General features: G+C 46.5%; 1 protein-coding gene and 1 pseudogene across 14 annotated transcripts in view; one reads left to right on the top strand and one right to left on the bottom strand.

Moving 5' to 3' along the window:
* Nucleotides 1–24,118, top strand: part of P4HA2 (prolyl 4-hydroxylase subunit alpha 2) — a 40,347-nt gene extending 16,229 nt beyond the window's left edge. For 11 of the 14 annotated variants that reach the window (XM_061189568.1, XM_061189569.1, XM_061189577.1 and 8 more), the window contains 10 exons: nucleotides 342–581; nucleotides 1,869–2,062; nucleotides 2,846–3,022; nucleotides 6,839–6,909; nucleotides 7,146–7,245; nucleotides 11,443–11,496; nucleotides 12,045–12,110; nucleotides 13,877–13,945; nucleotides 14,338–14,434; nucleotides 23,654–24,118. In XM_061189568.1, the coding sequence (XP_061045551.1) occupies nucleotides 342–581; nucleotides 1,869–2,062; nucleotides 2,846–3,022; nucleotides 6,839–6,909; nucleotides 7,146–7,245; nucleotides 11,443–11,496; nucleotides 12,045–12,110; nucleotides 13,877–13,945; nucleotides 14,338–14,434; nucleotides 23,654–23,724 (1,139 nt within the window). In that variant the 3' untranslated portion in view covers nucleotides 23,725–24,118. Of the gene's footprint in view, nucleotides 1–341; nucleotides 582–1,868; nucleotides 2,063–2,845; nucleotides 3,023–6,838; nucleotides 6,910–7,145; nucleotides 7,246–11,442; nucleotides 11,497–11,606; nucleotides 11,891–11,936; nucleotides 11,997–12,044; nucleotides 12,111–13,876; nucleotides 13,946–14,337; nucleotides 14,435–23,653 lie in introns of those variants that run through there. The other 3 variants (XM_061189581.1, XM_061189572.1, XM_061189574.1) reach the window with 3 other exon arrangements.
* LOC133089527 (CLIP-associating protein 2-like) lies at nucleotides 9,312–11,227 on the bottom strand (annotated as a pseudogene).
* Nucleotides 24,119–24,506: the final 388 nt, after the last annotated feature.

The following is a 24,506-nucleotide window of genomic DNA, read 5'->3' as shown; positions in this document are numbered from 1 at the left end:
ATGGCCAGCTGCCTCATAGACATCTGCCATGTGGCTCACAGGACCTTTATACTCTCCTGAACACTATTTCTTGGGCTTCCTCGGCTCTTCCATAACAAAGGACCCTTCGCACTTGGGGAGTCTGAGGTTAGGAGATAGGCTGTGCACCGCAGCCCGAGGCAGGGCCAGCCTGGCTGTGCTTTCCGTACTAATGGCCCTTGGAGGTGTGTGGTCTGAAATCCTGGTAGGGCTCTGCTGGGATGATGCCCCCCCACCCAGGGACCCAGGCTCCCTCAATGGGGGAATCTTTCTCCCTAACCCAGAGGCTGCTTGAACCTGACTATTTGCGTCTCCTGCTGCAGGAACCAAGTACCAGGCAGTGCTGAGTGTGGACGACTGCTTTGGGATGGGCCGCTCGGCCTACAATGAAGGAGACTATTACCACACAGTGCTGTGGATGGAACAGGTGCTGAAGCAGCTCGATGCAGGGGAGGAGGCCACCACATCCAAGGCCCAGGTGCTGGACTATCTGAGCTATGCCGTCTTCCAGTTGGGTGACCTGCACCGTGCCCTGGAGCTCACCCGCCGACTGCTCTCCCTTGGTAAGGAAGTTCTAGGGGAAGGTCAGATGCAGAGGGGGAGGTAGCAGGGGAACTGGTCACCCTGCTGGCCACTACCTGGCTGCTCTCCAGGGACTGAGCCAGTCTGACCTGCCGCCTAGCCACTGACTAATGCTTTGCTGCTTTCAGGCCCAGTCCAGCTGCCAGCTAGCTCTTTACCCACTGAAGTTCTGGCCTTAGCCCTTGCCCAATCACTGATGGATACACTCAGGCCTATGGCACCTGTGGCCCTACACATGGATTCCTATTCCATTTCCAAATAGGAATCCAGTGCTGCAATGCATCTGCTGCTATGTAGGGTGGAGCCTATACTGCGTCAGGAGTAGCTCGAGAGGCAAGCTGTATTTCAGGATTGCTGCAGTGACAGTGACCTGACCTGTTAGAGGCCTGAGGTCTAACTGGTGGACTTGCCATGGCTTTGGTGATTTCAGTTGTCCTGTGGTGTTAGACTGAAGGGGATCAAAAGCACTGTGTCTTAAGAACCCATTTGTTCCACCTGTTACTAATATATGGGATATCATAGTCTGAGATTTCACAGACCAGCAAAGACTTCCTTTCGCTGCTCCTTTTCATGGGCCTTGGGTCTGAGGCAAGCTAGTGTGAATGTCTGTAAGACGGATGTGGGAAGAGAGCTTTTTGGACTCTGTTGTGTTAGTAAGAGCCTTGTACAGGGAGTCAGGACACCTGGATTCCTCTTCTGAATAACCTAAGCTTAGTCTCTAACATCTTTGGGCCACAGTTTCCTCATCTGAGGGGTAGCACAGTAATCCTGCCAAGCTTGCTCCTTCTTGTTGTGAGGCCCACAGGACAAAGCTGTGGGAGTGTCATGTGGCCCTTCTTGCCGCCGGTGTTTCAGCCTGCCTTCTAGCTGTGGCCAGCATGTGGTGTGGTCACCAGTAGTGGATGTACTCCAGGGGACGGCTGTAACTAGCACACAGCCACGTGGGGAGGAGGAGGCAGAACTCTGGCCTGCTTCTCTGGACCTGTGTCCTTGGGACTTCCAGGGAGTTCCGGAGGAGAGCCGCGTCGGTGGCTAAGCGTTCCCCGCGCCCTGCTCTTGTTGCTCCTTGCTCATCTCTGACCAGAGTAGGGAGAACCTCTGTTGGCCTTTCCTCTACGACCAGCGAACCCTGCTTAGGTGCTGTGGAAGGCAGAATGCTGCGTGCGAGTGAGCTGCTGGGAGAGAAAACCACTTACAGAATAATTTCTCTAAATGACCTAACAGATGTTTGTGGTTTCCTTTTCCTTCTTGTTCTTTGCTTTTTCTAGACCCGAGCCATGAACGAGCTGGAGGGAATCTGCGCTACTTTGAACGGTTGTTGGAGGAAGAAAGAGAAAAGATGTTATTGAATCACACAGAAGCTGAGCTAGCACCCCAGGAAGGCATATATGAGAGGCCTGTGGACTACCTGCCCGAGAGGGATATCTACGAGAGCCTCTGTCGTGGGGAGGGTGTCAAACTGGTGAGACACGTGGATGGGTCAGGGCCCAGGCTGTGGACCTAGACTTTGGCTCTGGACAGGCAGATCTGAGGAAGATGTTCCTCTGTCTGTAGGTCGTTTTCTCAATTCTTGGTAGCATCTGCTGAGGCTGACATGTGGGTGTGCTCTGAGGTATAGGACAGGAGACTTGTCTTCCCTGAGGTCCCAGGCAGAGTTTTAATCCTCTAAGTTATTACTGAGCTCCCCTCCCCACCCCAACAGGCCAACTTCTACTTGACTCACTATTCTGAAGAAAGCCATGAGTGTGAATGTGCCTTGGGCCCCCACGGAAGTCATGATCTCTAGCAAAGACAAGGCAGTTGCTAGAGCTTGGTATGGGGTATCATTGGCCTTTGAGAGCCCTGGGACCCCAGTGCTTCCTCAAGGAGGCTCAGGTGTGAGACAGTCTCTCGGTCTTCTCCATGCCCATGTCTGCTTGGCTCCCACTGGCTCCTCTGTCTAGAAAGACTTCTCCCCAGCCCTAGCCCTCCTGACCTACTCACATCTCTGTGAGAGGGGCCAGGGATTACACCCTGCCACAGGACTTGTCAACATGAGGTATTCTTGGGAGAGAAGAAACATTGCATGATTTGTGGGGTATCGTTTCATGCCAGTCAAACTGAGGGGCTTTTGTTTTCTTCTCTGGTGAGACGGGAGGGAGCGGCTGCTGGACATGGGGTGTGAGGCCAGTGTCTGCAGCCAGCTAGCCTGGGACTGAGGGTTAGGACTCACTCAGTTCAGGGCTTGTTGCTCTGTGCTCCCCAGACACCCCGAAGGCAGAAGAGGCTGTTCTGTAGGTACCACCATGGCAACGGGACACCACAGCTGCTCATCGCCCCTTTCAAAGAGGAGGATGAGTGGGACAGTCCACACATCGTCAGGTACTACGATGTCATGTCTGACGAGGAAATCGAGAGGATCAAGGAAATTGCAAAACCCAAAGTAGGTGACTCTGCAGTTCCTTCTTGGGCCACTCACTCCTGGTACCATGGGGCAGTTTAGTTGCTTACGCGGCTGGCCTTTGCTTATGTCTTGCATGAGTCCACTGTCGGGTACTAAGGTACTACAGACTCAATTTGACCTTGAGGGTTCATAGTCCAGTGGGAAGAAAATTGAGGGAACCAATGTGGACAGACAAGGGCTGTGATAGAAGGGCACACTGGAAGCAGGGCAAGCCCACAGTGAGAAGTGTCACCTCACCGTGTTGGGGACTGGTCTTTGGGCTAGTTTTTAGGAAGTTATGCCTTGGGGCGCTGCCAAGCTGGGTCCTGTGGGTCTCCTGATTAGGATTGCAAAGAAGTGATTGACTTGGAGGAGCACGAACATCTCTACAGTATTGAGTCTTCTCATCTAAGAGCACTCTGGGTCTCTCTATTTATTCATATCTTTAAAATTTTTCTTCACCTAAGCCCTGCACTTTTCTTGTTAAATTTATTCCTAGGCAGTGTTTTTTTTTTTGTTATTGTAACTTCACAAAAAACTGTTTCTTTCATCATTATGTTTTTACTGGTTACATTATTAAATTAGTTTACTATTATGTACTAAACTATTGATTGTAAAAATATATTTCATAGTAGTAGCTAATGTTTACTGAGTTGTGAAATGTGGCAGGCCCTGGTTTTGTTTTTTTGATGAATTTATTTATTTTATTTTATTTTTGGCTGCGTTGGGTCTTCGTTGCTCTGTGCGGGCTTTCTCTAGTTGTGGTGAGCGGGGGCTACTCTGTTGCAGTGCACGGTCTTCTCATTGCGGTGGCTTCTCTTGCTGCGGAACGTGGGCTCTAGGCGCGTGGGCTTCAGTAGTTGTGGCATGCGGGCTCAGTATTTGTGGCTCACGGGCTCTAGAGCGCAGGCTCAGTAGTTGTGGCATACGGGCTTAGTTGCTCTGCAGCATGTGGGATCTTCCCGGACCAGGGCTCAAACCCGTGTCCCCTGCATTGGCAGGTGGATTCTTAACCACTGTACCACCAGGGAAGTCCCGGCAGGCCCTGTTCTAAGTCCTTAACATATGTTAACTGCTATGTCTATTTAGCAGGCTCTGTCATCATCTTCATTTTACCTGCAAGGAAACAGATGTGGTGCAGATCACAGCTACTTGTTGAACTCACTTATTCTTCATTTGGTTTTTAGCTAATTATCTTGGGTTGTCCAGATAGTATTAGCATCTGCAAATAAGAAAAATTTTGTTTTCTCCATCCTAATAGTTATAGTTCTTTTGTTTTTGTTGTCTTGTTGAACTGCCCAGAGCTTCTAGAGCATTTTTACAATAGGAATCTTTGTCTTGTTCCTGAATTTCATGGAAATTCTTTTGGTATTTCATTGCTAAGTATGCAGTTGGCTGTTGGTTTTGTATATATTCATCATGTTATAAAATTATTCTTCTATTTCTAGTTCATAAAAGATTTTCTCCTTTTTGACATCTTTCAAAGGGAACTACTTTCTGCCATATCCCCATCCTTCTCCTATCCCTGGTGATTAGAAGGGAGGATTTAGCTGGAGATCCTCTATTGCTCTGCTCCTAATAGAATTGTAGAGGCCAGGAGGCCCAGCACTCCTGGAGAGATCTAAAATAGGTTCCTATCCTAGGCCCTGGACTGTATCTTGGAACAACCTTGGCTTGAGATACTAGGACATGTACGGCTCAGAGTCAGTTCTTAGTGTCACTGATGTCGCTGAGGGAGGGTCTAGCCAGTGTGTGTGGAGAATGGGGACCAGAGACCCCCCCCGCCCCCCCGCTTCCATTCCCCGGACCAGCTCCAGATTCCTCCAGGAAAGAAAACTGCTTTCTTGGCTGTCAGGTGAGAGAGGCACTGTTGTGCCATAACCTCCTGAGAGAGTTCTCCCTTGTCTCTCCGACCAAAGCACTAAAACATCTCTGTGTGTGTGTGTGTTCATGTTGGGTGCATGTGTGCACATGGGTGTGGCTGGGCAGTGTGGGCAGGGAGGAGCGTGTTGGGAAAATCTGTCTTTGAACAGAAGCCATGTGAAGAGCCAGACATGTTGGCTATTACAAGCTGACCTCTCCTTTCCGGAGCCTGTGAGGGACAGATGCTATGCTGGCTTTGAAGTAGGGCCCATGAGCTTAACGTGGCCTGTGGGGAACTCCTGGCAGCTGCCTGTGGGTCTCTGGTCTGCTTTCAAAATAGCCCTGTCTATCCCTGGGAGCAGAGCCCCAGCTGCCCAGAGCCTCTCTGTGGGTGTCAGGCCAGTGCTGCGGCTCACATGTTTGGATGGGGTCTAGCTGCAGCTGCAGTTGTCATCAGGAAAGGACCGTAGATACGATCTCAGGGAAGCTCTCTGCTCTGGGTGCAGTGCCATCTTACCAGAATGTGCTGCAGCAGCTCGTGTCCAGGTTGGTTGATCTCACCTCCTGGCCAGTGTTCTAGTCCATCCACCCCCTCCATCCCTTCTGCCACCTCTTGCCCTGACCTCTCCCTTACATCCTCACTGGCCTCCTCCTTCCTGCTTTGATGCCTCCTTAGCCAACCCTCCATGATGTCTCCACAGTGATCCTTCTTACATTCAGATTGTGGTGTCCCTCCCCTGCATAAAGCCTTCCCTGCTTCTCATTGGTCATAGGTTGCATCCAGCCCAACCCCCACTTACCTCCTCAGCCTATTCTCATCTCTTTGCTCTCAGTTCTAACCCACAGTCATAGTGCCACATCCATTTTCACCTCTGGGCCTCTGCATCACTGTTCTTTCCCTGTTCCTGTAATGTTCTCCCACCTGGCTAACTCCTACTTACCCTTCAAATCTCAGCTAGGTGGTCCCCCCTGTAGGAAACCATTCTTGACCCTGTAGACTGAGCTCCCACAGACATTGAGCTTCCCCTCTCCCAGCACCTACCATGCTGTGCTGTGATTACCCAGCTAGTTTTCTGGCTTCCCCACTTGACTGAGTTGTATGAGGGCAGGGGCCATGTCTTGGTCACCTAGCAGTGACAGGCACATGGTAAGCACTCAATAGGACAGTCCACAGCCGAAGCACTGGGGGCTGGCTCCAGGCAGCAGGTCCTTCCTGGGAGTATCACTGCACCAGTCTGTGGAGACTGGGGGGATACGAGGTAGGTGAGGTGGTGTGTGTGTGTGTGTATGTGTGTATGAGCGAGTATGTGGAGGTGGCTTCCAGGCAGCAGTTTACTTATTGCACCTTGTAGATTCCTTTCCTATTCTATCATCTGACCTTGCAGGCCTCCCAAGGGAGTGAAAACTGTGCCTTCTCTTTTTGTTCCTTGCAGCAGTGGGAGGCCAGCCTGGGCTGGTGCAGTAGGAGAGTGTTTGGGTAGGTTTCTGGGCAGAGAAGGCTGCCGAGGTTCAGAAGGACAGTGTAGTTGACCACGTTGAGAGGCACATGAAAGATTGAGGCTCAGGGATGGCAGCACAGTCTGAATGTGGTAGGAGCAGCCAAATGCAGGAAGGTGTGGTGGGTGGGCCTGGTGAGAAAGGGGCTGTCCAGGCAGATGGGCAGATGGACAAAGCAGACTCCATAGGCATAGTTCTGCAGACAGCATGGACCTGGGAGGGAGCAGGGGCAGGCAGCAGCCAAGCAGGGTAGTGGCCAGGGTCTGATAGAGCAGGAATTTGGAGGCCCCAGACCACTGCCCTGGCCTGGCTTGCAGGATCATGGGGCCTTGGCTAGAGCCACTGACTGCAGAGCTCCTTCCCGCACTGGCCTGATTGGCAGATCAGGTCCCAGTCTCTTCAAGAAAATACTCAAGGCAAAGAATGATAAGTCTGCCCTTTCTTCCTGCCTTCCAGCTTGCACGAGCCACTGTTCGTGATCCCAAGACAGGTGTTCTCACTGTTGCCAGCTACAGAGTTTCCAAAAGGTTAGCAAAGGTGATGGTGGTGGCGGGGTGGCTGCTCACGCCCCAACTCCTGGGCCTCCCAGTTCCTATTGAAGGGAGGGTGGCTTGGCTTGTCCTCCCTGCTGGCACCTCCCCTACATGGAGCACTCACCCTGTGCTGCCTGTTAGTGCTGGCCCTGATGCTGGGGAGAGAGTGCAGAACCTCATCTAAACCTGCCTTCCCCACCTTCCTTTCTCTCCCTCTTGTTTTGGCTTAGCTCCTGGCTGGAGGAGGATGACGACCCTGTTGTGGCTCGGGTGAATCTTCGGATGCAGCACATCACAGGCCTAACAGTAAAGACTGCAGAATTGTTGCAGGTATGGCTTGTTCCTGGGACCCTGGAGTTGGGAAGGGAGTATTTCTAGCTAGATGGTCTTCCAGGGTGCTCAGGGCCAGGCATAGGGAGGCTTGCCCAATAAACTGTAGGACTGCAGGATGCTGTGAGTATGGAGTGACCTCGTGTTGGGAAGCCAGAATTAAGTATGCCCACTGACATTCAACAATTAGCATTCAACAAATGTCAACTGAACGTCTTCTGGGTGCCCAGGTATCATACTAGGAGCTAGGGATCATTGGTGGGCATGGCAGGCCCATTTATGTCTTCTTCACTACAGAAGCTGAAATCCTGAGTTGTTTCAGGGACACCTCTAAGAGCTATAAATATCTTCATAGGTCATGGTTCTGAGTCATAGTCAAATGCACTTGGAGGTGAAGTGTTCTGTAATACATTGGTAGCATTGAGAGACCTGGACTGGCTGGCCGGTGAAGGTGGAATGCTCCTTTCTAAGTACCCCCGTGGGACCCTGGCTTCCTGCTTTTGATTTCAGAGGTGATTGTGAAGAAACATGGTAGCACCATGCTGAAAATTTTGGGTAAAGCTCCTACTAATGTGTTGTCTGTTCTGTTGAGTTCAAATCAGTACTGGCCACGCTCCCTTCTGAACATCCCAACTTCTGGGTTCTGCTGTAAAATGACGACCTGAGACACTGCCAGAGAAGATTCCCTGGCATTTTTCTTGAGTCCCCTGGATCTGTCTGTTTGGCCAGTTTCCGTGTATTTAAGGATATCACACTTTACCTGATCAACCATGGCTCTTCAGTAGAATATTGAACTGAGATCACTTGGAAAAGATCCTCTGAGCTTTTGCCTGGACACATCCAAGCAAATCAGCACTCATTTTTCCCCCCTTAGCTGTGTCAGCAATCAAAACCAATATTGAAGGTCATCCTTATCAATTTATGTGAAGTCCACCAGAGTTTTTAAAAACATGCTGATTATCTTACAGTCCTGTGAAATTTTAATATAATTTTTTCATTTCAACTCAATTTAGTGTTGAGTTTGTAAGCCTAATTTTTAGGTAAGTTCTGCAGACAAGCACGTCAAGAGAGGACTTCTGCCACATCTCCCACTTTCCTCTTATGTGTGAGAACACCACCATTTCAAGAGCGATAGGGGCTCTGCACGCCCTGGGTGCATCCCTGTTGGCTTAGTTGTGATTCATATCTTCCTGGAGCAGCTTTGTTGTTGTTGTTAAGACATCTACCACTGCATATCAGAGCCAGTGTTAGGACTGTTGTGGCCCTTACTGAGGATGATGTTCTTCTTGGTTGCTGATTCCGTACCCTGGACCAAGAGGCTGAAAAGAGTGTACAGGACCTGTGCCCCTGTTGCTCTCCTGGCTGGCTTCCTGGCTGCACCCTCTGAACCCTATCTCACATGCAACCCCAGAAGACAGCAGCTTCGTGCTTGGACTGGCTTCTCTGCCACAACCCTGGCTTCATCTTAACTGACATCTTGTCATGTTGTAACTCAATTGATGAATGGGATCTGAATGCCGCAACTCCAGTGGAGGGGCTTTTATGGTCAGGGCTCTTCTGGAAGACCTGGACCACAGCTGCCAGGAGGTTGAGACACCATTTTTGTTTGCTTTCATTCTCTAGGAACTGTCTTGGCATTTTCTTTGCCAGCCAGCATTGTTGAAAGCTTTGATCCTACCTGGTCTGAGGATAGGAACCTGGGTTTCAGTACCTGTCTCTCTGTGCTCATTCCACATTCCACGCAGTGTGATACATGCCTAGGCACCAGCAACAGCCTTCTCACCAGAGTCCCTACAGGCTTCTGGAAAGGAACTGGTTTTTATGCTATCTATTGACACTCTTTCATCTGTAGTTGATGTGTTTGCTATAGAATATTTGGAAGAAAGGGCAAAAGAGGCTTTCTTTTGAATTGGATGAGGGCCTAAGAGTGGAAGAGATGCTACATTGCCAGAATTCTTGAAGATTGAAGACACTTCTGACTAGATGTCTCAGCCTCATCAAATAAGTGATTTCTAACCATTTTTTCCCCTTCATTCTGACTGCAGTATCATAAATACCCACATTTTTCAAAGGACTGATTCTTCTACTTTTGTAACAAATGAATACCTCCTCCCAGGAATCAGTTTTGATGTACAGTTGCTTGTTATTAAAGGTATGGGTCTGTGGCCTGGAGTTTTCCCAGATGGTGATTCTGATGGCTGCACATCCAGAAGTTCCCGTGACTGTTGTACTATTTGGGGACAGTATTAAAATAGTATAGGTACAATAGCTTTAGCACCATGATCAAATGTGATTCCCAAAACTGTTAAAAGATGAGCCAGCTGTTGACAATACAGCTTCTTTCATTACCCCCAGGTAGTGAAAGTTTAAGCACTCCATCCAACAAGTGGGAGTGTTGGAAAATGCAGTCATACCCTGCTGCTCCAGCAACAAGCAGCAACTGAATTTTCCTGAGTGCACTGGCAAATTGATCACAGTCATGTTTAAAATTTTCTTCAAGTTCTCGACTATAGTGGATCCAAAGAAAAAGCATTTGTAATGTCACTTCATCAACTGCTCTAGAACTTCCCTCCTTAGATGAACCTCCAGGCTTAGGGTCACCTGCCGACGTCCTTGCACTAGACCTCCTTGCACTGTTGATAGGATTTCTAGCTATTTTTGGTGTGGGAATCTTTTTTTTTTTTTAATTTAAAAAAAAATAAATTTATTTATTTATTTTTGGCCTCATTGGGTCTTCGTTGCTGGGCACGGGCTTTTTCTCTAGTTGCTGCGAGCAGGGGCTACTCTTCGTTGCGGTGCGCAGGCTTCTCATTGCGGTGGCTTCCCTTGTTGCGGAGCACGGGCTCTAGGCGCGCGGGCTCAGTAGTTGTGGCGCACGGGCTTAGTTGCGGCGCACGGGCTTAGTTGCTCCGCGGCATGTGGGATCTTCCCTGACCAGGGCTCAAACCCGTGGCCCCTGCATCGGCAGGCGGATTCTTAACCACTGCACCACCAGGGAAGCTGCTGGTATGGGAATCTTGAAGGCTAAAGCAGTATATGACAGCATATTTTCTCACTTGATTCTGATTCTTCATATCAACATTTTTATTTTTTTGGACACTGAAAAATTATGCTGCCGAAAATCCACATTTCATCACATTCGATAAATACTGTTTTCTACTCCAAGAGGAGGATTTTCTCTCTTGTAAAGCTCATGCTTCCTCTCTCTCCCTCATGTCCATGGGTCACCATTATTGCCAGTTTTGCAGCATCTTTCACCTGTTAGAATCGCCAAAACGGATATACAAAATCAATTTTCTGAGGACTAATAGTTGAACTCCAAAGGTGTTTATGGTTTCATTAAGACACAGTAGCCAAGTGTTCCCAGATGGACATTGGTGGTACCATTTGGTACATCAGCTTTCATGTCAGATTCTGTATTTTGTCTTGAACTTCATCTCTCATCTAGCTACTGAAGCTAAAATAACCATTGTGATTTCGGACTTATATTGTGCTGATAAACTGTTCATAAAGGCATTTATGATTTCTAATCTAATTAGTGACACCTGAGGTGGCTCAGGCCCTATTCCAGGTCCAGGCTCCCACGGGGGGCACTGAGGTAGAGCAGCAGTTTTGGTTCCCCTGCAGCCAGCCGCCCATTCCCTGCTGCTTCACTTGGATGCAGAATTACTCTGTGCAGTGTACCACTGTGAGATGGAGTGGGATTTGTTTGTCCTATTCAGCCTGACCAAGAAGAGCTTCTGGGGCATGGTGACAGAGGTGGCAGGAGCACTGCCAGGCACTGAGTAGCTTCCAAACTAGCATTAAAAAAAACCCCAATCCTGAGTTTGTTGTTGGCATTCTTCTGGATTACCATCTCATTATCTTCCAAATAATCAGGGCCCAGGCCGGGGCCTGCCTCAAGGAGGGCTCCCTCTGCTGCTGTCCAAGTGTCCCTGAAGGGCTGGAGCTTCTCCACAGTGGCCATCTGCAGCTTGCCCATCTTTTCCTTTTTGAGAAACCACATTTGTGCTGCACCCTTCCTCTTGGACACAGCTGTAGACCTGTTTGCAGCATTTGTTCTGCCCATACTGGGAGGGGATAGTTACCCTCCTTAGAGAGGCTGCTCTTGGGGGTTCTGGTTGTTACCTAGGGAAATGGGCTGCTTCAGGGTGGTTCATGCTGCTAACAAAGTCCAATGCTGTTATTTCCCACCAGGTTGCTAATTATGGAATGGGAGGACAGTATGAGCCACACTTTGACTTCTCTAGGGTAAGGCCCAAATCACAGGTGCTTTCAAGGGCTCTGCTGTAGCTGGTTTGAGAAGGCTGGAGCTTTCAGGAGCACTGTGGCCTTCACATCAGGCCCCCCTGCCTCACCAGGGCCCCCTCTTTGTTGCTGGAGAAGCCCAAGTCCAGAGCCAAGTGCAGCTCGGCTGTTTCCCCTGTGAGGTCAGGAGTGGTCCCCCTGGCCCAAGCCTGCCGTTCTTTGCCCTGACTCTAAAGCAGAGGACCTCACTAGGTCTCTGTGAAAGCTGTTCCTGCCCCCCTCCCCCATGCCTGGCCAGGGTTTCCTTTGCAGCCTTGGCCCCTGGTCCAGGCCAATATATGGAATACACACTTAGTACCTTCCCTTGACCTTTTTGGCCCCAGTCCTGTGGGTGGCGGGTGAAGTCAGTTGCAAACTCGGGTGAAAGTTGTTGTCTATTGCAGCGACCTTTTGACAGCGGCCTCAAAACGGAGGGAAATAGGTTAGCGACGTTTCTTAACTATGTAAGTATTGGGTACAGGCCCACTGTTTACTCTCACTTAATTTTATAGAAGGATGAGCAAGATGCTTTCAAGCGTTTAGGGACGGGGAATCGTGTGGCCACGTTCTTAAACTACGTGAGTATGACGCGTGCAGCGTATGGGCCTTAAGGGGAGCCTGGGTCCAGAGTGCTCTCTTATATCCACTCCTGTCAGAGCTGATAACACCAGCTGTTGCTTGATGGCGGGGCCCTTCTGGCCCTCAGCGCCCGTCTTGGCTGGAGTAGAGAGTTGCCCTTTGTTCCCATTTGTGTGCTTCCCCCAACCCCTGTGACTTTTATATCCCTGGCTCCTATTTGATGGCCCAGAGCTAGTCTGGACTTTTGGGATGGGTGTCCTGGAGGGTTCCCTGCTTGGCAGCAGAGTGAGGAGGTAGCCTGGAAGTGCTCTTAGATGAAGCTGCCTTCGTTTCCCCAGAGCTCAGTGGCCTGCCTGCCTGCCACCTGCTGCCTGTACTCCAGCCACAGGCTCTTGGGTTTACCTCTCACACAAGGAAGAGTTTCCTCTCCCCTCTGCTGAGAGAGCCAGGTCTAGAGAGGCATAGAAGCTGTCAAGTAACTTAGAGACAGAAGCCTGTGTGCACTTTTCCCTTTGGTGTCTCATTTAAGTATTTATCGTGTGGTTATTATGTGCTGGGGACTGCCGTGAACATGCTGGTGAGCAGGACAGCATGTGTGGTCTCTCTTGGGCTTACGGTCCTAATATGAAAGACTTAACTTTTAAACATAGGAGAGGTAATTGTTTAGTTACCATAGTGATAAGTGCTTTGAAGAAGTAGTGCAGTGTTGGGGTTCAGAGAAGGCCTACCTTGGGAAGTAACATGTCCGCTGAGACTTGAAGATTGAGTGGAAATTAGTTGGTGGAACATGATTTCTGGTAGAGAAGAGAATGTGTGGAGACCTGGAAGAGGGAAGGAGATTGGGATGTTGGAAAAAGAGAAAAAGGGTTGTGTGTCTCAGAGATAGTGCATTAATCGGGGGTGGCTAGAGGGAGAGGCTGGTGAGACTGCCAGGACCTTCAGGTTCTAGAAAAGAGCCTGGATTTGATCCCCACTCTGGTGGGAAGCCATCAGGGGTTTTCATCTTATTCATTTACCATACGTCTGTTGGGTGCCTTTCAGTCTGTCTGGTATGTGTCCTGTGGAAATATTTTAGCTCCACGTTTGATTACATTACAGGCAAAAAACTTGAAGTAAGAGACAGACGAGAAAGTAGTGGTGCTTTGGGCATGAGCTGAGGCACGCTCTGTGGGCATGAGTGCAGCCTTGCTACTGTGGATATTGTGTTCCATTTAGTTTGAGGTTTTACTGTGGGAGAAAGCAGGCCCTCTGGAGACACAGTGCCCTAGCTGGCCCTGGGGAAGGTAGCTGTTCTGGGAAGGTGAGGGTCTGATTAGAGCTGCACGTTACTCAAGCCAGAGAAACAGAATCCATAGTTGGGACCATAGATGGTGTTAGAAGCTGCAGGGAGCTCCTGGTCAGGGCAGCTCACAGGGCATAGTGGCTTAGGCAAGGGCCGGCCTGGATGAGGATAAAGGGGGTGGGGGTCAGTCAGGCATTTTCCCAGTACAGACTCAGATTTTTCCCACTTGAGGGCAGCCAGGATATGGGTATCCTGCAGGCCTACATCCCTCCATGGCATGGAGACTGTCCTGATGAACCACACAGATTAAGCAGGGTTTAGGGAGGGGCATGGTGTGGGAAGAGCCTTTCTTGGCCAAAAGGCTGGTGGTGGAGTTGCTCATGCTCAGAGGAGGGCGATCTGCATACTTTGTCATGTCCTTGGTGGCTCAGTTGCTCTGAGAGCATTGAGTAGAAGGGCCAAGCTCTATCCTTGTATTCCCAGATGAGTGATGTGGAAGCTGGTGGTGCCACTGTCTTTCCTGATCTGGGGGCTGCACTTTGGCCTAAGAAGGTAAGTTCTGGTTCTTGTGGGTCAAAAGTTGAAGTGCAGGACTCAGACCTCATCCATGTCTCCTAGTCCCATTCTGTGGCCTGCTTGACTATCACTTTGAGGGGCCTTAGCCCCTTCCTGCCTGAACCCTGACCTGTGGTCTCAGCTTCCATCTGGGGAGATGGGATGGAGAGGGAAGTCCCTTCAGGGCCAGGTGGGATTCCAAACATCCACGCTACCGTGAAGGGTAGGTGCTTTTTGGGGAGCTTCTCTACACTGGAGTCCCAAAGCCCTGTGCCCCTGGACATGGGAAGGTGAGGGTGTTTCTGCTTAGGGAGGGCTCTTTGGTACTCGGGGTCAGATCCTTGAGCCCAGTATCTAAGGGTGTTGTATGACAGGCCTTCTCTTTCCAGGGCACGGCTGTATTCTGGTACAACCTCCTGCGGAGTGGGGAAGGTGACTACCGAACAAGACATGCTGCCTGCCCCGTGCTTGTGGGCTGCAAGTGGGGTGAGTGGCTTAAGGTGTGGTGTTGGCCTCTGGGCTCTAGTGGTCAGCCTGAGACTCTGAGCTGGGAGACAATTGCTGCTAAACTTTCACAAAGCCAAGACTGTCTCCCTTTTTGAGATTTTGTTTTTTGTTTTAGTTTCTTCTTGCTAACTGGTAGTCCCACCCAGCCATGTTGCTGTCCACTCAGCTGGTTATGTGCCAAGACAGCTGGTTGGGAACACTCTCAGAGATGCCTAGAGAGCTAAGGAAGCCCCAAGGAAGAATAGCTACATAAGCATCGTAGGTCCAGGATGGCTCCCCAGAAAAGTGGACTCTGGCAAGGGTTCTGAGGTTGCAGTGGGGGAGAACTGGAAACAGAGAGGAGAGGGTGTCCCAGGCAAGCAAAACCCACGTGGAACAAGGCACAGGCTAAAACCAGCATCATAGGTGTGGGGGCTGCCTGCCTTTGTCTTCTGCTCAAGGGGAGGCCTGTGGCACAGGGGCCAAGAGATGAGACTCACGGCTGGGACCAAACTGTGGAGGCTAAAAGTTGAGCTTTGTTCTGGAAGCAGCTGTGGTGAGTCATGGAGAGGCTTGAAGCAGGATGTGACAGGAAGTGATCACAAAGAGATGATTTTATAGCCCTCTTGGAGAGTTATGGGGATAGAGAGTGATAGGTTCAGAGAAAATTAAGCAAATGAAAAAGAAAATGAGAAAAGAAAAAAGTTGTACAAGAAAGCAAATATAAGTACAGTTGACCCTTGAACAAAGCAGAGGAGGAGCTTCAAGATGGCAGAAGAGTAAGATGTGGAGATCACCTTCCTCCCCACAAATACATCAGAAATACATCTATATGTGGAACAACCCCTACAGAACACCTACTGAACGCTGGCAGAAGAACTCAGACCTCCCAAAACGCAAGAAACTCCCCACGTACCTGGGTAGGGCAAAAGAAAAAAGAAAAAACAGAGACGAAGGAAGAGGGACGGGACCTGCACCAGTGGGAGGGAGCCGTGAAGGAGAAAAGGTTTCCACACAGTAGGAAGGCCCTTCGTGGGTGGTGGAGGGGGGAAGCTTCGGAGCCATGGAGGAGAGCGCAGCAACAGGGGTGCGGAGGGCAAAGCAGAGAGATTCCCGCATGGAGGATCGATGCCGGCCAGCACTCACCAGCCCGAGAGGCGTGTCTGCTCACCCGCCGGGGGGTGGGGGGGTGGGGGTTGGGAGCTGAGGCTCGGGCTTCGGGGGTCAGACCCCAGGGAGAGGACTGGGGTTGGCTGCATGAACACAGCCTGAAGGGGGTTAGTGCGCCACAGCTAGCCGGGAGGGAATCCGGGAAAAGGTCTGGAGCTGCCGAAGAGGCAAGAGACTTTTTCTTGCCTCTTTGTTTAGCGGTGGGCGAGGAGAGGGGATTAAGAGCGCTGCTTAAAGGAGCTCCAGAGACGGGCGCGAGCTGCGGCTATCAGTGCGGACCCCAGAGACGGGCATGGGACACTAAGGCTGCTACTGCAGCCACCAAAAAGCCTGTGTGCAAGCACAGGTCACTATCCACACTCCCCTCCCGGGAGCCTGTGCAGCCCGCCACTGCCAGGGTCCCGTGATCCAGGGACAACTTCCCCGGGAGAACACACAGCATGCCTCATGCTTGTGCAACGTCACGCTGGCCTCTGCCGCCACAGGCTCGCCCCGCATTCCGTACCCTTACCTCCCCCTGGCCTGGGTGAGCCAGAGCCCCCTAATCAGCTGCTATGTTAACCCCATCCTGTCTGAATGGGGAACAGATGCCCTCAGGCGACCTACACGCAAAGGCAGCGCCCAATCCAAAGCTGAACCCCAGGAGCTGTGCGAACAATGAAGAGAAAGGGAAATCTCTCCCAGCAGCCTCAGGAGCAGTGGATTAAATCTGCACAATCAACTTGATGTACCCTGCATCTGTGGAATACCTGAATAGACAACGAATCATCCCAAATTGAGGCGGTGGACTTTGGGAGCAACGATATATATATATTTTTCCTTTTTCTCTTTTTGTGAGTGTGTATGTGTATGCTTCTGTGTGTGATTTTGTCTGTATAGCTTTGCTTTTACCATTTGTCCTAGGATTCTGTCTGTTGGTTTTTGGTTTTTTTTTTTAGTATAGTTTTTAGCGCTTTTTATCATTGGTGGATTTGTTTTTTGGTTTGGTTGCTCTCTTCTTTCTTTCTTTTTTATTACTTTTTAAATTTTTAAAAAATTTTAATAATTATTTTTTATTTTAATAACTTTATTCTGTTTTATTATTATTATTATTTTCTTTCTTTCTTTTTTTCTCCCCTTTATTCTGAGCTGTGTGGATGACAGTGTCTTCGTGCTCTGGCCGGGCATCAGGCCTGTGCCTCTGAGGTGGGAGAACTGAGTTCAGGACATTGGTCCACCAGTGACCTCCCAGCTCCACGTAATATCAAACGGTGAAAATCTCCCAGAAATCTCCGTCTCAACACCAAGACCCAGCTCCACTAAACGACCAGCAGGCTCCAGTGCTGGACACCCTATGCCAAACAACCAGCAAGACAGGAACACAACCCCACCCATTAGCAGAGATGCTGCCTAAAATCATAATAAGGTCACAGACACCGCAAAACACACCACCAGACGCGGACCTGCCCACCAGAAAGACAAGATCCAGCCTCATCCACCAGAACATAGGCACTAGTCCTCTCCACCAGGAAGCCTACACAACCCACTGAACCAACCTTAGCCGCTGGGGGCAGACACCAAAAACAACAGGAACTACGAACCTACAGCCTGCGAAAAGGAGACCCCAAACACAGTAAGTTAAGCAAAATGAGAAGAAAGAGAAACACACAGCAGATGAAGGAGCAAGGTAAAAACCCACCAGACCAAACAAATGAAGAGGAAATAGGCAGTCTACCTGAAAAAGAATTCAGACTAATGATAGTAAAGATGACCCAAAATCTTGGAAATAGAATGTAGAAAGTACAAGAAACGTTTAACAAGGACCTAGAAGAACTAAAGAGCAAACAAACGATGAACAACACAAGAAATGAAATTAAAAACTCTCTAGGATGAATCAATAGTAGAATAACTGAGGCAGAAGAACGGATAAGTGACCTGGAAGATAAAATAGTGGAAATAACTACTGCAGAGCAGAATAAAAAATAAGAATGAAAAGAATTGAGGACAGTCTCAGAGACCTCTGAGACCTCTGGGACAACATTAAATGCACTGACATTCGAATTATAGGGGTCCCAGAAGAAGAAGAGAAAAAGAAAGGGACTGAGAATATAATTGAAGAGATTATAGTTGAAAACTTCCCTAATATGGGAAAGGAAATAGTTAATCAAGTCCAGGAAGCGCAGAGAGTCCCATATAGGATAAATCCAAGAAGAAACACGCCAAGACACATATTAATCAAACTATCAAAAATTAAATACAAAGAAAAAATATTAAAAGCAGCAAGGGAAAAACAACAAATAACATACAAGGGAATCCCCATAAGGTTAACAGCTGCTCTTTCAGCAGAAACTCTGCAAGCCAGAAGGGAGTGGCAGGACATATTTAAAGTGATGAAAGGGAAAAATCTACAACCAAGATTACCCAGCAAAGATCTCATCAGATTTGACGGAGAAATTAAAACCTTTACAGACAAGCAAAAGCTAAGAGAATTCAGCACCACCAAACCAGCTTTACAACAAATGCTAAAGGAACTTCTCTAGGTGGGAAACACAAGAGAAGGAAAAGACCTACAATAACAAACCCAAAACAATTAAGAAAATAGTAATAGGAACATACATATTGATAATTACCTTAAATGTAAATGGATTAAATGCCCCAACCAAAAGACATAGACTGGCTGAATGGATACAAAAACAAGACCCATATATATGCTGTCTACAGGAGACCCACTTCAGACCTAGGGACACATACAGACTGAAAGTGAGGGGATGGAAAAAGATATTCCATGCAAATGGAAATCAAAAGAAAGCTGGAGTAGCAATTCTCATACCAGACAAAATAGACTTTAAAACAAAGAGACAAAGAAGGACACTACATAATGATCAAGGGCTTGATCCAAGAAGAAGATATAACAATTGTAAATATTTATGCACCCAACATAGGAGCACCTCAATACATAAGGCAAATACTAACAGCCATAAAAGGGGAAGTCAACAGTAACACAATCATAGTAGGGGACTTTAACACCCCACTTTCACCAATGGACAGATCATCCAAAATGAAAATAAATAAGGAAACACAAGCTTTAAATGATACATTAAACAAGATGGACTTAGTTGATATTTATAGGCCATTCCATCCAAAAACAACAGAATACACTTTCTTAAGTGCTCATGGAACATTCTCCAGGATAGATCATATCTTGGGTCACAAATCAAGCCTTGGTAAATTTAAGAAAATTGAAATCATATCAAGTATCTTTTCCCACCACAACGCTCTGAGACTAGATATCAATTACAGGAAAAAAATCTGCAAAAAATACAAACACATGGAGGCTAAGCAATACACTACTTAATAACCAAGAGATCACTGAAGATATCAAAGAGGAAATAAAAAAATGCCTAGAAACAAATGACAATGAAAACATGACGACCCAAAACCTGTGGGATGCAGCAAAAGCAGTTCTAAGAGGGAAGTTTATAGCAATACAATCCTACCTTAAGAAACAAGAAACATCTCAAATAAACAACCTAACCTTTCACCTAAAGCAGTTAGAGAAAGAAGAACAAAAAAACCCTAAAGTTAGCAGAAGGAAAGAAATCATAAATATCAGATCAGAAATAAATGAAAAAGAAATGAAGGAAACAGTAGCAAAGATCAATAAAACTAAAAGCTTGTTCTTTGAGAAGATAAACAAAATTGATAAACCATTAGCCAGACTCATCAAGAAAAAAAGGGAGAAGACTCAAATCAATAGAATTAGAAATGAAAAAGGAGAAGTAACAATGGACACTGTGAAATACAAAGGATCATGAGAGATTACTACAAGCAACTATATGCCAATAAAATGGACAACCTGGAAGAAATGGACAAATTCTTAGAAAAGCACAACCTTCCGAGACTGAACCAGGAAGAAATGGAAAATATAAACAGACCGATCACAAGCACTGAAATTTAAACTGTGATTAAAAATCTTCCAAAAAACAGAAGCCCAGGACCAGATGGCTTCACAGGCAAATTCTCTCAAACATTTAGAGAAGAACTAACACCTATCCTTCTCAAACTCTTCCAAAATATAACAGAGGGAGGAACACTCCCTAACTCATTCTGCAAGGCCACCATCACCCTGATACCAAAACCAGACGAAGATGTCACAGAGAAAACTACAGGCCAATAGCACTGATGAACATAGATGCAAAAATCCTCAACAAAATACTAGCAAACGGGATCCAACAGCACATTAAAAGGATCATACACCATGATCAAGTGGGGTTTTTCCCAAGAATGCAAGGATTCTTCAATATACATGAATCAATCAATGGGATACACCATATTAACAAGTTGAAGAATAAAAACCATTTGATCATCTCAATAGATGCAGAAACAGCTTTTGACAAAATTCAACACCCATTTATGATAAAAACCCTCCAGAAAGTAGGCATAGAGGGAGCTTACCTCAACATAATAAAGGCCATATATGACAAACCCACAGCCAACATTGTCCTCAATGGTGAAAAACTGAAACCATTTCTACTAAGATCAGGAACAAGACAAGGCTGCCCACATTCACCACTATTATTCAACATTGTTTTGGAAGTTTTAGTCACAGCAATCAGAGAAAAAAAAGAAATAAAAGGAATCCAAATCGGAAAAGAAGAAGTAAAACTGTCACCGTTTGCAGATGACATGATACTATACATAGAGAATCCTAAAGATGCTACCAGAAAACTACTAGAGCTAATCAATGAATTTGGTAAAGTAGCAGGATACAAAATTAATGCACAGAATCTCTTGCATTCCTATACACTAATGATGAAAAACCTGAAAGTGAAATTAAGGAAACACTACCATTTACCACTGCAACAAAAAGAATAAAATACCTAGGAATAAACCTACTTAGGGAGACAAAAGACCTGTATGCAGAAAACTATAAGACACTGATGAAAGAAATTAAAGGTGATACAAATAGATGGAGAGATATACCATGTGCTTGGAATGGAAGAATCAACATTGTGAAAATGACTATACTACCCAAAGCAATCTATGTATTCAATGCAATCCCTATCAAACTACCACTGGCATTTTTCACAGAACTAGAACAAAAAATTTCACAATTTGTATGGAAACACAAAAGACCCCGAATAGCCAAAGCAATCTTGAGAAAGAAAAATGGAGCTGGAGGAATCAGGCTCCCTGACTTCAGACTATACTACAAAGCTACAGTAATCAAGACAGTATGGTACTGGCACAAAAACAGAAATATAGATCAATGGACCAGGATAGAAAGCCCAGAAATAAACCTCCGCACATATGGTCACCTTATTTTTGATAAAGGAGGCAAGAATATACAACGGAGAAAAGACAGCCTCTTCAATAAGTGGTGCTGGGAAAACTGGACAGCTACATGTAAAAGAATGAAATTAGAACACTTCCTAACACCATACACAAAAATAAACTCAAAATGGATTAAAGACCTAAATGTAAGGCCAGATACCATCAAACTCTTAGAGGAAAACATAGGAAGAACACTCTTTTACATAAATCACAGCAAGATCCTTTTCGACCCAGCTCCTAGAGAAATGGAAATAAAAACAAAAATAAATAAGACCTAGTGAAACTTAAAAGCTTTTGCACAGCAAAGGAAACCATAAACAAGATGAAAACACAACCCTCAGCGTGGGAGAAAATATTTGCAAATGAAGCAACTGACAAAGGATTAATCTCCAAAATTTACAAGCAGCTCAATATCAAAAAAAACGAACAACCCAATCTATAAATGGGCAGAAGACCTAAATAGACATTTCTCCAAAGAAGATATACAGATTGCTAACAAACACATGAAAGAATGCTCAACATCATTAATCATTAGAGAAATGGAAATCAAAACTACAATGAGATATCATGTCATTACCAGTCAGAATGGCCATCATCAAAAAATCTACAAACAATAAATGCTGGAGGGGGTGTGGAGAAAAGGGAACCCTCTTGCACTGTTGGTGGGAATGTAAATTGATACAGCCACTATGGAGAACAGTGTGGAGTTTCCTTAAAAAAGTAAAAATAGAACTACCATACGACCCAGCAATCCCACTACTGGGCATATACCCTGAGAAAACCATAATTCAAAAAGAGTCATGTATCACAATGTTCATTGCAGCTCTACTTACAATAGCCAGGACATGGAAACAACCTAAGTGTCCATCGACAGATGAATGGATAAAGAAGATGTGGCACATATATACAGTGGAATATTAGCCATAAAAAGAAACGAAACTGAGTTATTTGTAATGAGGTGGATGGACCCAGAGTCTGTCATACAGAGTGAAGTAAATCAGAAAGAGAAAAACAAATAATGTATGCTAACATATATATGGAATCTTAAAAAAAAAAAAAAGTGGTCATGAGGAACCTAGGGGCAGGATGGCAATAAAGATGCAGACCTACTGGAGAATGGACTTGAGACCACGGGGAGGGGGAATGGTAAGCTGGGACAAAGTGAGAGAGTGGCATGGACATATATACACTACCAAATGTAAAACCGATAGCTGGTGGGAAGCAGCCACATAGCACAGGGAGATCAGCTCGGTGCTTTGTGACCACCTAGGGTGTGGGATAGGGAGGGTGGGAGGGAGGGAGATGCAAAAGGGAAGAGATTTGGGGATATGCGTATATGTATAGCTGATTCACTTTGTTATAAAGCAGAAACTAACACACCATTGTAAAGCAGTTATACTCCAATAAAGATGTTTTAAAAAAAACCAAAAAAAACAAAGCAGGGGTTAGGGGTGGTGACCCTCTACACAGCTGAAAATCCGTGTCTAATTTATAGTTGGCCCTCCATATGCACGGTTTCTGCATTTGCAAGTTCAGCCAAGTGCGGATCATGTAGTACTGTAGTATTTACTACTGGAAAAAATCCGCATATAAGTGGACTCACTCAGTTCAAACGTGTTGTTCAAGGGTGAGCTGTATCATCTATTCGGTAGTTCAAGTGTGAGTAATATTTACATGACATAATAATGTAAGTACTGAATATTAAGTTAACTAGAACTTGTGATTTAACTATATTGGGGGATGGGAGGGGGATCTATGTATTTTAAGAGTGGTGTAAAAAATTCCAAATCTCCATCTTCCATGGTGGACTATCAACATATAAGATCTAAAGTTGGAAGTCAAGAAATAACATTATGTTTTAGAAAAATGAGGATAAATATCAGAAGAAACAAAAGAGTTGAATGTTAGAGGAAGTGGGGATTGGTGTTGGGAAGGGGTAGGTAGGAGATTGCTATTTATCATTATAAGCCTTGTAGAACAATTTGATTTTTTCAACTAAGTACGTGTATTACTTACAAAAATTAGTTATTATAAATTGTATTTTAAAAGTACTATGACTTGATTAGTACATTAAAAGCAATTTGTTTTTTCATTCATTATGAAAGAGTCTATGGTGAGAAGTGAAATTGTGGTTTGTGAGCATTTAAGACACAACTTTAGGTGATAGTGCTAGCATCAGCTCTGCTCCTCTGCTACCCACAGAACACAAGATTGATCTGCTGGCCCAGAGCTTCTGAGGTTGACATCCAGGCTCTCCACAATCCTGACAGGCTTCCTCGTCTCTTACCTCTGAGTTGCCACCCACCACATCCCAGTAATACCAAGCTTGTTGGGGTCCTTGACACATACCAGCGTGGATCATGCCTTGATGTCTTTCTCATCCTGTTCCCACTTCCTAGACCCCCTTGGTATAGGAACCACCTGTTCTGTCCATCTTCTTCACTGGATAACTCCTATTCAGCTCTATGTCCCAGCCCTGGGGTTTCCTCTTCCCCCACATGGTTAGATGCCCTTTGGCTCTGTTTCCATGGCAACCTGCACACATATATCTTATGTCACTGACAGAGTTTTGTACAATTATCTCTCTTCCTTACCAGCTCATAAGCAACTTGATACCCGAAACCAAGTCTTACTCATGTCTGATTCCCAGGCCCAGTGTAGGAGTCATCAACAAGGAATCATTAATTTTGGCTGCTGAACCAACAGGATTGTAACATACTTTCTATCTGTTCACAGTCTCCAATAAGTGGTTCCATGAACGAGGACAGGAGTTCTTGAGGCCATGTGGATCAACAGAAGTTGACTGACATCCTTTTCTGCCCTTCACCTCCCTGGCCCCACAGCCCATGTTGTCTTCAAGTTCAACGTGACAGACCCCCTCTACTTTCCAGCCCTTGTCAGGCGGGTCTTTGGAGGCGTGAATGTTTGTCTGGAGCAGAGAAGGTCCTGGGGAAGGTCCTGGGTGACTTGGGTGACCTGGGTCCCAGCCTCACCAGTCAGCTATCTCTGGCCGCAAGGGTAGGGTAGGTAGAGTCAGGTGGTCTAGCACCTAGCAAGGTGCTTTTGTACCTCAGATGCTTTAGGTGTGAGATGTTTCAGTGAACCAAAGTTCTGATACCTTGTTTACATGCTTGTTTTTATGGAATTTCTATTAATGTGGCTTTAACCAAAAAATAAAATGTCCCTGCCAGAAGCCTTAAAGAGCCTTATTTGGAGTATTTTTTTAAGACGGGGAGCTTTTACCAAGTTCACCATTTCCTATGCATCTTCTCTGTACAGGCAGAATCTAGGTAATGAATACTTGAGTGGCAAACCCTGATGTTAGGTTCTAGACCAGGTTTCAACACTTATTTTTTCTCTAAGCTTCAGTGTCCTTTCTGCAAAGTAAGGGAGACAGTCCCTCCTTGCATCTCAGAGAACATAGAGATCATATATGTCCATGATTGTGATGCTGTTATAATTTGAAATTTCTAACTTTAATATTTTGAGATATACACACAGAATTGTTTGTGATACATAGATGTACAGTTTAAAGAATATGAAGGTGAGCACGAGCACCCATGTCACCATCACCTGGGTTAGAGATTAT

This window comes from Eubalaena glacialis, chromosome 4 (genome assembly GCF_028564815.1).
Source record: "Eubalaena glacialis isolate mEubGla1 chromosome 4, mEubGla1.1.hap2.+ XY, whole genome shotgun sequence".
Lineage (NCBI taxonomy): Eukaryota > Metazoa > Chordata > Mammalia > Artiodactyla > Balaenidae > Eubalaena > Eubalaena glacialis.
Note: the sequence above shows the minus strand (reverse complement) of the source record. Positions and strands in the feature narration are given on the sequence as shown.